This window comes from Panthera leo, chromosome C2 (genome assembly GCF_018350215.1).
Source record: "Panthera leo isolate Ple1 chromosome C2, P.leo_Ple1_pat1.1, whole genome shotgun sequence".
NCBI lineage: Eukaryota > Metazoa > Chordata > Mammalia > Carnivora > Felidae > Panthera > Panthera leo.
This window is the reverse complement of record NC_056687.1, coordinates 58,484,440-58,499,138: the sequence shown is the minus strand read 5'-3', so window position 1 is coordinate 58,499,138 and position 14,699 is coordinate 58,484,440. Positions and strand designations below refer to the sequence as shown.

At 36.6% G+C, this 14,699-nt stretch overlaps 1 protein-coding gene across 9 annotated transcripts in view; it reads left to right on the top strand.

Annotated features, from left to right (window-relative positions):
* SLC9C1 (solute carrier family 9 member C1) overlaps positions 1-14,699 on the top strand; it is a 108,531-nt gene that overhangs the window by 11,227 nt on the left and 82,605 nt on the right. For 6 of the 9 annotated variants that reach the window (XM_042956105.1, XM_042956107.1, XM_042956106.1 and 3 more), the window contains 4 exons: positions 7,417-7,663; positions 8,765-8,886; positions 11,375-11,503; positions 13,755-13,920. In XM_042956105.1, the coding sequence (XP_042812039.1) occupies positions 7,513-7,663; positions 8,765-8,886; positions 11,375-11,503; positions 13,755-13,920 (568 nt within the window). In that variant the 5' untranslated portion in view covers positions 7,417-7,512. The remainder of the gene's footprint in view (positions 1-7,416; positions 7,664-8,764; positions 8,887-11,374; positions 11,504-13,754; positions 13,921-14,699) is intronic. The other 3 variants (XM_042956108.1, XM_042956104.1, XM_042956109.1) reach the window with 2 other exon arrangements.

The following is a 14,699-nucleotide window of genomic DNA, read 5'->3' as shown; positions in this document are numbered from 1 at the left end:
AAGAGCTTGAAGTCTGGAATTGTGATGCCTCTAGCTTTGGTTTTCTTTTTCAAGATTGCTTTGCCTATTTGGGGTCTTTCCTGCTTCCATACAAATTTTAGAATTGTTTGCTCTAGCTCTGTAAAGAATGCTGGTGTTATTTTGATAGGAATTGTATTGAATATGTAGATTGCTTTGGATAGTATCGATATTTTAACAATATTTGTTCTTCCAATCCATGAGCATGGAATGTTTTTCCATCTGTGTGTGTGTCCTCTTCAATTTCTTTCATGCATGTTCTATAGTTTTCAGTGTACAGATATTTTACCTCTTTGGTTAGGTTTATTCCTTGATATCTTACAGTTTTTGGTGTAATTGTAAATGAGATTGATTCCTTGATTTCTCTTTCTGATTCTTCATTGTTGGTGTATAGAAATGCAATTGGTTTCTGTACATTGATTTTATATCCTGTGATTTTTCCAAATTCACGTATCAGTTGTAGCCATTTTTTGATGGAGTCTTTTGGGTTTTCCAAGTATAGTATCATGTCATCTGTGAAGAGTGAAAGTTTGACTTCTCCATTGCTAATTTGGATGTTTTATTTCTTTTTGTCTGATCACTGAGGCTAGGACTTCTAGTACTATGTTGAACAACAGTGGTGAGAGTGAACATCCCTGTCGTGCTCCTGACCTTAGCAGGAAAGCTCTCAGGTTTTCCTCATTGAGGATGAGATTAGCTGTGGGTATTTCATACATGGCCTTTATGATGTTGAGGTATGTTCCTTCTATCCCTACTTTCTTTAAGGTTTTTATAAAGAAAGGATGCTGTATTTTGTCAAATGCTCCTTTCTTTTATTAATGTGGTGTATCATGTTCATTGGTTTGTATATACTGAACAAGCCCTGCAGCCCAGGAATAAATCCCACTTGATCATGGTGAATAATTATTTTAGTGTACTATTGAATTCGATTTGCTAGTATCTTGTTGAGAATTTTTGCATCCAGGTTCATCAGGGATATTGACCTGTAATTCTTCTTTTTAGTGGGGTCTCTGTCTGGTTTTGAAATCTAGGTATTGCTGTTTTCATAAAACGTGTTTGGAAGCTTTCCTTACATTTCTACCTTTTGGAACAGTTTGAGAAGAATAGGTATTAATTCTTCTTTAAGTGTCTGGTAGAATTCCCCCATGGAAACCATCTGGCCCAGGACTCTTATTTGTTGGGAGATTTTTTGATAACTGATTCAATTTCTTTGTTGGTTATGGGTCTGTTCAAATTTTGTATTTTTTCCTGTTTCAGTTTTGGTAGTGTGTGAGTTTCTAGGAATTTGTCCATTTCTTGCAGATTATCCAGTTTGTTGGCATATAATTTTTCATAGTACAGTAAAACCTTGAATTGCAAGTAACTTGTTCTGTGAGTGTTCCACAAGATGAGCACATATTTCTAATAAATTTGAACTTGTTAAAAAAGCAATGTCTTGCAATATGAATAGTATGTGATGCTGAACATCACATGATCACAGCTGAACCAATGTTTCTTTTCTCTCTTTCTCTGCGGGATTGTGGATCGTCTCCTATGCTCAGAGGCTTGGTATCAGGCCGTGGTGTTTGGCAGCAGTCAGTGTTTTTTCAGAATATTGGAAGGTGCCCACAACTGGCACTGGTGTATTTTTTGTTACTTCAAAGCCCCTATGGACAGTCCTTTGCTTTTCCGTACAAGTTAAGCTTAGGAATGCTTTGCCTCATTTTAGGTCAGGTTGCCCGCAGATATATACCTTTTTGTCTGCTGCCTTATTGCCAACTACATTAAATACAGTATATGACAAGAATTTGTTAATACTGTACTGTAGTCAACATTTGTGCAAGCATATACAATGGCCCCCATGCAGAAAAATGTTGACAAGAAAGGCAGTAAGAAGAAGGAGATGATTACAGTGGAAGTTAAGGAGGGAATTGTTGAGAAGTATGAATGAGGTATGCAAGTGGCCATGATTGCAAGATTTTATAAGAAGTCTACGTCTGCATCTTGCCTACAGAGGAGAAGGAGAAAAAGGCAGAGGAATCCCCTCACTTCAAATGAGATTAGGAAGATGTATAAAATATGGGAAACAGTGCAAAATTTTGGAGAAAAGCATCACCCAAATAAGGCTGTAGCAGTGTGAGCAATGAATCTGTTTAACAACAATGCAGTATCACATTTCCACGAAATTGTTAAAAGAAGGCAAAAGCAAGTGTTATTGGATAGGTTTCTTGTTAAAGTTGCACAAAAAGAAAAAGATTCCGTTGAGCCAATAGATAGCAGTGATTCCTTTAGTGATAGTGAAAGTCGTCCTACACACCATCCCTCCTCTCTCTTGTCTCTCACACCAGCCACGAAGGTTTTCAAAGGTAAGTGCAGGTTAATTTATTTGTCTTTCTATTTTTATTTTTTTATTATTTTGTATTACAGTATTTTAACCATTTTTATATGAATGTTTTTGGATTGTGGAATGAAATCTGAGTTTCCATAATTTATTATGGGGAAATTCGCTTTGATATACAAGTGCTTTGGATTACAAACATGTTTCCAGAATGAATTCTGCTCACAAACCAAGGTTTTAAAATATTCTGTTATAATTGTATTTCTGTGGTGTTGGTTGTGATTTCTCCTCTTTCATTCGTGATTTTATCTATTTGAGTCCTATCTCTTTTTTTTTTTTTTTTTTTTTGAGAAGTCTGGCTAGGGGGTTATCAATTTTGTTTATTCTTTCAAGAAACAGTTCTTAGTTTCATTGATCTGTTCTACTGGTTTTTTTAATTATTATTCTATATCGTTTATTTCTGCTCTAATCTTTATTATTTCCCTTCTGCTGGTTTTGGGCTTTATTTGCTGTTCATTTTCTAGCTCCTTTAGGTATAAGATTAGGTTGTGTATTTGGGACCTTTCTATCTTTCTTGCTCTTGAGATAGGCCTGAATTGCAATGTATTTTCCTCTCAGGACTGCTTTTTCTGCCTCCCAAAGGGTTCAGACTGTCGTGTTTTCATTTTCATTTGCTTCCATGTATTTTTTAATTTCTTCTACAGTTTCCTGGTTAACCTATTCATTCTTTAGTAGGATGTTCTTTAATCTCCATGTATTGGACGGTTTTCCACATTTTTTCTCCTGGTTCATTTCAAGTTTCATAGCATTGTGATCTGAAAACATACATGGTATGATCGTGATTTTTTTGTACTTGTTTGGGGATGATTTGTGAACCGGTATGTGATCTATTCCGGAGAATGTTCCACGTGTACTCGAGAAGAATGTGTATTCCACTGCTTTAGGATGAAATGTTCTGAATAGATATGTTAAGTCCATCTGGTCCAGTGTGTCATTCAAAGCCATTGTTTCCTTGTTGACTTTCTGCTTACATGATCTTTCCATTGCTGTAAGTGGAGCATTTAAATCTCCTACCAGAGGCACCTGGTGGCTCAGTCAGTTGTGTCCAATTCGTGGTTTCAGCTCAGGTCATGATCTCACAGTTTATGACTTTGAGCCCAGTGTTGGGCTCCGAGCTGACAGTGCAGAGCCTGCTTGAGATTCTCTCTGTCTCCCTCTCTCCCTGCCCCTGCTTGTGCTCTCTCTCTCTCTCTCAAAATAAATCAATAAACTTTTTTAAAAAGTAAAATAAAGTCTCTTACTATTATGGTATTATTATCACTGAGTTTCTTTATGTTTGTTATTAATTAATTGATTCATATATTTGGGTTCTTCAAGTTAGGGCCATAAATATTTACAATTGTTAGATCTTTTTAATGGATAGGCTCTCTAATTATGACATAATGCCCTTCCTCATCTCTTATTAAAGTCTTTCTTTTAAAATCTAGTTTGTCTGATATGCATATGGCTACTCCAGCTTTCTTTTGACCTCCATGAGCATGATAGTTTGCCCTCCATCCCCTCATTTTCAACCTACAGTTGTCTTTAGGTCTAAAATGAGTCTCTTGTAGACAGAACATAAATAGATCTTGTTTTTTTATCCACTCTGATACCCTATGTCTTTTGATTGGAGCATTTAATTCATTTACATTCAGAGTGGTTATTGAACAATATGAATTTATTGCCATTGTGTTACCTATAGAGTTGATGTTTCTGGTGATGTTATCTGATCCTTTGTAGTTTTTGTTGCCTTGGTCTTTGTTTTTTGGGTTTTTTTTTTTTTCTTTACACTCAGAGTCTCCCAGAAAATTTCTTATTTTAGTGGTTTAGCGGTCATGAACTCCTCCAGTTTTTGTTTGTCTGGGAAACTCTGTATTTCTCCTATTCTGAATGACTGCATTGCTAGATAAAGAATTTTTGGCTGCATATTTTTCCCATTCAACACATTGAAAATTTCCTGCCACTCCTCTCTGGTCTGCCAAGTTTCAGTGGGCAGGTTTGCTGCTAACCTTATGTGTCTACCCTTGTAAGGTTAAGAACCTTTTGTCCCTAGCAGCTTTCAGAATTCTCTTTATCTTTGTATTTTGCAAGTTTCACTATGATATGTTATGGTATTGAGCTGTTTTTGTTGGTTTTGGGGAGAGTTCTCTGTGCTTCTTGGACTTGTATGTCTGTTTCCTTCCCCAGATTAGGGAAGTTCTCAGCTATAATTGGTTCAAATAAACCTTCTGCTCCTTTTTCTTGTTCTTCCTCTTCTGGGACTCCTATGATACAGATATTGTTTTATTTCATGGAATCACTTAGTTCTCTGATATAATAATTTCCTTTCCCTCTTTTTTTTCAGCTTAATATTTTCCATAATTTTACCTTCTCTTTTACCTATTCTCTCCTCTGCTTTTTCAATCCTTGTTGCCCCATATCCAGTTTGTTTTGCATCTCAGTAATAGTATTTTTTATTTCATCTTGATGAGTTTGTAAGTCTTTGATCTCTGAAATAAGTGTTTCTCTGGTGTCTTCTATGCTTTTTTCAAGTCCAGCTAGTAGTCTTATGACTGTTGTTCTAAATTATTTTCAGATAAATTGCTTATATCTGTTTTGATCAAGTCCCTGTCTGTGATTTCTTCTTGACCTTTCTTTCTTTTTTATTTTTACTTTTTGCAGAGAGAGAGAGAGAGACAGAGAGAGAGAGTGAACACTAGTGGGGGAGGAGCAGAGAGAGAGGGAGACAGATAATCCCAAGCAGGCTCTATGCTGTCATCAGGGTAGATCCCAATGCAGGGCTCCAAGTCATAAACCATGAGATCATGACCTGAACCAAAATCAAGAGTCAGACACCCACTTGCTGAGTCACACAGGCACCCCACTTCTTGACCTTTCTTTTGGGGAGAATTCTTCTGTCTTATCATTTTGGCTAAGTTTCTGTCTTTTCCATGTTTTAAAAGCTCATTGTGTCCTACACCTGAGAATACTGCTATATTAAAAAGGGCTTATACGCTGTCCAAGGCCTGACACTTCAGGAAGTGTTTCTGGTGTATGCTGTGTGCATTGTGCTATTGTGTTTTGGCTGTTTTTTCCCTCTTGTCAGTCCTCTGCAGAACTCCTCCTTGCTTGAAATAGTTCTGTGTTTGGACCTTTAATTAGGTGTGCTTTGATTTGTTTGTTGAAGTAACCCTGGAAAAAGGGGGGGGGGAGGGGAACCTGATCCAAAAAAAAAGAGTAAAGAAAAGGAAACAAAAACCAAACAGAGAATAAAAAGACTATAAGGCTGTTTCCAAAGAAAAAGAAAGGAGGGGAAAAATAAGAAAATAAAAAAATAAGGAAAAAGAAAAGAAAAAAAAAAGCCTGATCCAAAAAAGAGAAAAGGAAATGAAACAAAACAAAACCAAACAAACAGAAAGGAACTATGAGCCTGATTCCAAAAGAAAAAAGAAGAAGAAAGAAACAAAGAAAAAAAGCCTGTAGGTGTCATTTTGATGCCCTGGATTTCCAGTGCACTTAGTGCATTGGGGATGTTGGCTGTGCTGGTCTTCTGGAGGAGAGGTCCACTGCTTTGGCTTAGAGTCGGTCTTGCCCCAGTAAATAAGCAGTTGCCAGGAACGTAGGGTAGGGTTTGGTGTGAGCGGTCCTGCCTCCACTGGACACTGCTGTTGCTCTCTGAAGTCCCATTGTGTTGGTGTTGGGGGAGGAATGCTGCCACCCCAATCTCTCAGCCCCAGACCAGGAAGCTCACACACCCACCGTTCAGGCAGCTTCACAGAATAATGAGGACAGTCAACTCGCCCTGCACCACAGCTCTCCTGAGTTTTATCTTTGGTGCGTGGCTGGGATTCAAAACCCAAGGTCCTAAAGGACCTTGTACCACGTGGATCTGCTCCTCTCCTCCAGAGTAGAGCCTCTCCACACTAAGTGAAGTCCTCTGTCCCTGAGAAACAGTCCCATGCCTGCAGTGTATGGCATCTATGGTGTAGCACCACTAAAAGCAGCAAAGGCTATATTCCCTCTGGGTGCACCTCTGTCCCCCAGCGATGAAAGGCCTTTTGCTGGCACCTGCAGGGCCTTTTGTCCTTAGGGGGCAATAAATCCTCTTCCAAAAGTATTCCCAGTGTGCCCCATAGATCACTGCACCACAGTATGCACCCCGGGGCCAGCTCCCTCCTCCCCAGGAGTGAGAGCCACAGCTCCAGTCCGGAGAAAGTTGCACAACTCCAAAATCTTAAAATTTGAGCTCCAAACATTGTTTGCAAAAAAAAAACAAAAAACAAAAAACAAACAAAAACAAAAACTGGGTCAGTACTTCTCACTCCCCCAGTCCATGGTCCAGAGAGGTTTTCATTCTGTATGAACTCAGTGCAGCACTTTCTTAACACCTCTCTCTTTCTCTCCCTTTTGTCTTTCCATAGAAAGGGTTTCATCCCCTCCAAGGCACCATCGTTTTTCTCTCCCCCAATTCACTTTCATGCACCTCACACCTGCCAAGCTGTCTCCCTCTCAACTGTGGACATCCTTCTGTCACTCTGCAGATCTATTTCCTTGGTTTTCAAAGTGATCTGATCTTAATACAGCTGTGTTTGAGAAAAAAGGAAAGCCTGGGGTCCCTCCTACTTCTCTGCCATCTTAAGTTCTCCAGAGATCAGAATATTCTGACCCCATCCCACTTCCCACTTTGGAATAGCTGCCAAGACATGCTTCCAGAGGCTCAGATAAGTTGAAGATAAACCCCTCAGTTGTCCATCCCCAGAACTAAGTAACCTGCACCATTTGGTAGTCCCATTGACTGATTAGATGAAAACCGCTTTTAGTCAGTTGGGTAGATTGAGGGTGAATAACAGCTGAATAATGCTTTGCATTTGGAGTGAACACAGGATGACACTGGCTAGTCTCTATCACTTGGAGTTGTACCTTTTCTATCATCTTTAAAATGAAAGCATCATAGAAAGGGAAAGCTTTCTTAAATTTGGTGGACCCTAAGATATCACTAGAAATAATTAAGGAGAAATCTGAGCTTCTTTCTTCTTCTTCTTCCTCTTTTTTTTTTTCCTAAGAAAAACCAAGAAGGCCAATTGTACAATCCTATGATCCTGTGAAGACTTTGCCAAGTCATAAGAGCTGAAATCAGATGGTTTGTGAGAAACAACAAAATGGATTTGAATTCCAGTGTGTCTAATATCACTTTTCTTCCCAAAACGGTTTCCAGCACATGGGTGGGTTTTCTCAGAATTACATTTATGACTAGTTCTGAAGATCTCCCTGAAATCATTCTAATACTGTCTTTGATCTGCACAGTTGGAGGTGGGTGTAACTATTTCTTTGAGTTTGTTCTATGGATATATCTTGTAAATGTCGCCATATAGAATTGAGGATAGTAGCAGTAATAGAATATTAGAATTTTGTTCCTAAATTTATACTTTTAACCCAAGATTACCAACCAAATGAATCCAATGATAATCTGTCCCTGAGAAGAGACATGCAGGGTCTGATTCATTGTCTTCATCCTCTTTGGGTTCAAAGTATTCATGTCTTTTTACTTGGTAGGTCATGGTTAGATTTAAATGATTGAAAGAATTGAAGCAGATAATCAAAAACTCAAGGGTTGGTGTATTTTTCTTATCTGCTTTATCATAAACTATTCACATATTAAAGCTAGTCGTGTACTGCTTTGTTCACTTGAACAAAGAATTTTTGGGTCTTCTGAATGTGTCAGTTACTTTTTAAGCACTTGGTAGGGTGTCCCATAGGTTTTGTTCAAATGATAAATTATGTCTAGCCCTTATGAGAAGAAAAGAATACTATAGAAATCAAAAGATTTCTTTTTTTTTTGCATTCTTTGACTGATTAGAAATTATATTACAAAAAAGTGGAAAAAAGAAAACATTAAACTGAAGGAAATGCGATGATATTGCTTATTGTACTTTGACAGAAATTCATTATAGGCTGCCTAATGCATAGTAGATAACCAGTAATAGGAAGCTAGTTTTTCTCATTGGGCAAATTATTATACCTAGTTCCTCATTGTTATTTTGAAAATCATCTAGGAGATTTCATTAAACTTTAATTATTTATTAACCTCTTGCTGCAGGATTGCTGAAGAAACTAATATCTGATTTATAACATGTAAAAAAATTGCTATAAGTATTTAGTAATAACCCAAGAGCCAGTGATTGCTAGCAATATTTACTAAAGATTCTAAGGAAATGAGATATTTCATACAAGAGGTAAATACAGAATCCAGCAGATTAGCAATTACACTGACTCAGTGTGCTTAAGTATAAGAGAGGGTTTTAATTACTGGAATTAAATAAGTAAAAAGTGGAACAGTATTTCATTGTCCTCAGCATTAAGAAAGTATATCAAATTAAGGTTCTGTAAGTGTCATATTTCATTGCCTTTCAGTAAAAATGTATTTTTCTGCAGCATTTTTGAACCTGCACTTAAAAGACTTTCCAATTCCTCTCCCTGTGATACTATTTTTAATTGGATGCAGTTTTGAAATATTAAGTTTTACATCTGACAAGGTGTGTATAGTAAATATTTTGTGTTATGCCTCAGATTCATACAAATTCAAAGATGGAATTTTAAGGAAATTTGTAAAAAATACTTGCCAATTCACTGTTCTGCCAGTTGATAGATGCTTGTGATATGGATACTATCAGATCAGATATGTGAAAAAAGGAACCAGGCATGGAAGAGCTGAGATCCAGCTAAACACAGTCAAAACAGAGCCACTGTCTGGAAGGGGGTGGGCAGCTCAGAGAATGAGTACACATACAGCTACTGAGCGTGTGAGCAGCTGATGAGAGTTTAAGCAGAATTCAAAAGTTTAGACAAGAATTGGTACATAAGATAGAAGCACAGAGAGGGGGTGCCTGGGTGGCTCAGTTGGTTAAATGTCCAACTTTGACTCAGGTCATAAATCTTGTGGCTTGTGGGTTCAAGCTCTGTGTTGGGCTCTGTGCTGACAGCTCAGAGCCTGAAGCCTGCTTTGGATTCTGTCTCCCTCTCTCTCTGCCCCTCCCCTGCTCATGCCCTGTCTCTGTCTCTGTCTCTCTCTCTCTCAAAAATAAATAAAAACATTAAAATTTTTTTTTAAAAAGAAGAAGAAGAGGAAGAAGGAGAAAAAGAAGAAGTCCAGAGAGATTAAGCTGCTAGTACAGGTCTCTTGTAGCAAGATAATTCTGACATTGAACCAATCTATTGCTTCAGTTAGGAATATTTTACAAGATTTCTATTACAATAGAGGCTAGTCTTTAAGTGTGTATGGCTTACAAGATTTCAAGAAACAGATGTTGGACCACTTACCTGGAGTTGGAAATAAGGAGGAAGGCAATCTGTAGATATAGTCATGGCAGCTGCAGTGTTACAAAAAGTTGAGAACAACTGGAATCAGGTAGAGGAGAGAGACTATCTTACAATAAGGGACGTAGAATGCATTATTGACACATTAAATAGTTCTCTAGCCTCGGGGTTGGCAGCAAACTTTTTCTATAGAAGACCATCTAGTAAATATTTTAGATTATACAGGCCATATGAGCTCTGTCACAATTACTCAACTCTGCCATTATAATTCAAAAGCAACCATAGACAATATGTAAGAAGTGGCATGGCTGTGTTCCAGTAAGACTTTACAAAAACAGGCATTGAGTCGGATTTGGCCCAGGGCCATAATTTTCCATCACCTGCTCTAGTCAATCAGAACATGAATGAGAACAAACAAACAGGAGATGTGATATTAACAAACATTATGGAAAACATGTATTCGTATAAGAGCCAGAAGTATTCTTACTTCATTTGTTATGAGCACATTATTGCTATGAACATGTTCTGTAACCGTATGATTTTGACTTATATGCAATATTAAGTACTTCTATAAACTTTTATATTTGTCAGTAACCTTTTAGAAGAAGAGAACATAAGTCAAGAACTGTGAAGGGCCTAAGATTTTACTCTGCCTGCAAGTAATAAGTTAGCCTGTCACAGTTTCATGGTCCTGGCAAAAGACAAGGGACTTCTGGGCCTGAGACAAAGGACTTTAGTACTGACAGTAATAGCAGAAACCAGACTATTAGCATCTTCTTGTGCCTGTTCCATGAGCCCCAGGAGCCGCAGGGAGAAGCCAAGAGGGTCCAGTGAAACCCACATACACAATGGATTGCGTTATAAGAGAAGAAACCTTAGTTTAAAGAACTTGAATATTTTGTGATGGGCAGTAAGCTCATCCTACCTCTTGCCCTAGAGAGAGACACTATCTTTATTGCTCTGTACAGTACAGTAAACCAATTCTTTTCTCTAGAAGGAGACACTTGGCTCTCTCTTCCAAAGCTGTTAGCCATACATATATTTTTGAAAGATAGTCTGGAAGAAAAGAAATCAATGCCTCCACTCATAAGATAGGGGAAACACGAGAGACCCAGGCAGAATCATCTCCCAAAGGCAAAGATACCACCTCACACAGCAAGTGATCAGTGTTTCCTTAGTAAACAAATGTTGAGTGGATGCCCATAAGAGGATTTATCAACTAAATATTTTATGACAAACACCATTAATTAATCATTTCATTAACAGCATAACTTCTGAGTTTTTATTCCTACTATTCTTCCATGCACATTTTCCATATAAGCCATGGTTAATTATTTGTAGTTTCTGAAATGCGATATGATTGTTTATTCATTTGTACACATCGTGCATGATAATCCATCTACCTGAAACCTGTCTTCCTCTTGTATGCCTGAAAATCTCCTACACATTCTTTTGTACCCATATCAATGTACTTTCTATAGCTGCTATTTAAAAAATAAAATGGACATGGAGATGTGCATTAACGTTCCTCTGTTACTGGTAATAATCTGATGGAAAATTATGAAAATGCAGTAGAGTTAAAACTTTAGCACCTATTACATTGTGATATATCTTTTTCTCTTTTGCTAGAGAGAGGGGTGTCTGGCATGTGTTGTATGCTAATAGGAGGATGGATAAGTGAGAAATGATGTATTTTTATATTATTAGGTGCAAAGATACACAGATGCCATACAATGGATGAGTCCAAAATTATTTTTTAATATATTTACACCAATAATTATCTTTAACGTTGCATTCGACATGGATGTTTACATGCTCCAAAAGTTATTTTGGCAGGTAAGAAGTAATCTTTTCCAATAATATCATTCACTCATGAACTACTATATGTTATCTATGCTCCGAATTTTTAAAATTTTGCTCTAAACTATAAAACAAAGAAGACAAAGTACGAAGTGTGGGAGAAGTAAATTTAGCTTTATATTTTAGTGAATAAACCATATCTTAGCGACTGACCAGCATATTGAGGGCTCAGGAAAAAAAAATTACAGAGGAAAAAAAAGTAATTCTGAGAATCTGATTTGCAGGGCTTAATGTCAGTTATAATTTTAACTCTGAGATGCTATTAGAGAGCTATTATGAAAATATTTGGTCCAGTTTTTTAATTATTTTTGATAAAAGTCTTTTTTAAAATACCCACCTTCTAAAACTTCCCTTACTCACATGAACAAAAACAGAGAATACTCATAGAAACAGCTATAACTTTAAATCACAAACCATTATGTTATCCTAATCATGTGATATTTGAACCCCATCAAGGAAAGAGCTTGAAGAAAAAATACTCCAAATCTTAAGCAGGGTATACATTTCTTCCAAAGTAATTAAAACAGCTTTGTAAATATAAGGCCATTACCTAAATTACATTAGAAGCAAAACTATTAAAATTAGCTATACTTTCTATACATATACATATATATTGCTTTTTTTCTTTAATATTGGTAGTAAGAGCATTTTTCCACATCGTTACAAAATTTTTATAATTTAAAAAAATTTTTTAGTTGAGATATAATTGACATAAAACATTATATTAGTTTCAGGTATACAACGTAATGATTTGATACTTGTTGTATTTTGAAATGATCATCGGGGTGCCTGGGTGGCTCAGTCAGTTAAGCGTCTGACTTCGGCTTAGGTCATGATCTCACGGTTCTTGAGTTCAAGCCCCACATCGGGCTCTGTGCTGACAGCTCAGAGCCGGGAGCCTGCTTCAGATTCTGTGTCTCCCTCTCTCTCTGGCCCTTCCCCTCTTGAGCTCTGTCTCTCTCTCTGTCTCTCAAAAATAAATAAACATTAAAAAAAAATTTGAAATGATCACCAAAATAAATCTAGTTAACATCCATCACCACAGTATTATAAAAATTTTTTATCATAATTTTAAGGTCTACTCTCTTAACAACTTTTAAATATACAGTACAGTATTATTCACTACAGTCACCATGCTGTACATTGAATCCCATGACTTATTTATTTTACAATTGGAAGATTGTACCTTTTGACCCCCTTCATCCCTTTTCCCAACCTCCTGAGTCCTCACTTCTGGCTATTGACAATCTGTTCTTTGTATCAATGAGCTCAGGGTTTTTTGTTGTTGTTGTTGTTGTTTTAAGATTCCACATATAAGTTAGGTCATATGACATTTGTCTTTTTCTATCTGACTTATCTCATGTAGCATAATGCCTTCAAGTTTCATCTATGCTGTCCCAAATAGCAAGATTTCCTTCTATTTTATGGTTAAGTAATATTCCATTGCATATATAATACATTTTCTTTATCCACTCATCTATAGATAGACACTTAGGTTGCTTCCATGTCTTATTATTGTAAATAAGTATTGTAAATAGTGTAAATTCACATTATTGTAAATGTTACAATGAACACAGAGGTGCAGTTCTGAATTCTTATAGGTAGCTTCAGGAACAGTCACATTTTTCCAAGACCATCTGGCAATGAAATCTTACTACATAGCTGCCACTGATAGAATAAAAGAAAGTAGAAGGCAATGGTGGGAAGGCAGAAGGCCAGGTTCCAGTTCTAGAATAATAGAATTTTTCTTCCCATCTTTTCTATAGTCCTCTGCCAATTCTCTACATTCTTTCTATTTTATTTTCTCCTCCTTTTCCTCTTTTGTAACTTCTTTGTAAACTTGTTCTTTTTCTCTCTGTTAATAGGCTAGGTTTCAGTTTTATGCATAGTTAAATGTGTATATATAAGTGTGAGTATATATGGTGTGTATGCATATACCTTTACACATACATATTTATATTCAATGACCTTATCAGGAAATTTAAAAGTTCCCTTTTAATTATATGCTATTTCTTACAAGTGCTGTGTCATAGGTCCTAAGAATCTCATTGCAATATTTGCCTCTTATTTCCAGACTTGCAAGCACATATTTATTAAAGAAGATAATTTAAAATTTCCCTTTGATGGATTCAGTGTGATTCTGTATCTCTAATAATCCTGATAATCTGCTTTTCAAAATAGGATAAAAAGGCAATCTGATTTTTCTATACATAAAATTTCTTTGCAGATACTTTTAATTACAATTCCTGGCTTTTTAATGAATTATACATTAATTCTTTGGTATCTGGCATCTGTGAATAAATTACTTTTGAAAACCACTCCATGGTTATTATTTGCAACTATCCTCATGAGTTCAGATCCCATGCTGACTGCAGCTGCTATAAGAGACCTTGGTAGGTATATGTTTTCCTCTTTTTCTACATTTAAAATATCATATTCTGCATTTAATGTGTCTAGTGTTAAGATCTTTTGCTCACTGTAGCTTCTCACTATATGAAATGAGGTTCTGGGCATTGGGAATTAAGCATAGAGATTCAGGTTGCTGATGCTTAGAACAAAATGAAATGTTAGTGATGGGCTTACCTAGTATATATATTTTTAAAATCTTTCATCTTTCATCCCCTTGTGGAATAAGACAGGGGATTATTTGGAATCCTTGACTTTATACATGCTTCTACCTTAAACCAAAAGTTCTGAGGGTGAACAATTTGCATACACATTGTGATGACATTTCTATTGTCAAATACTGCTTTTCCTTTGAAAATACTGTAATTAGGATAATGCCATCTGTAAAAAAACAAAAAACAAAAAAATTTGGAGTCATCACCATTAAGACCAAAAAATGCAGAAAGTCAAAAACAGTAAAGTCACTAATCTTACAGTGTTTTCAGAGTGTACTATTTTAGGAGAAATAAATCTATATTTAAAATTAAGTACCAAGTCAGGGTGCCTGGGTGGCTCAGCCGGTTAATCCGCCGACTGAGGCCTCAGTCATGATCTCACTGTTCCCAAGTTCCAGCCCCATGTCAGGCTCTGTGCTGATAGCTCAGAGCCTGGAACCCTGTATCTCAGACTCTATCTACCTTTTTGCCTGTCCCCCACTCACGCTCTGTCTCTCTCTCTCAAAAATAAATAAACATTAAAATTTTTTTAAATAAATAAAGTACCAAGT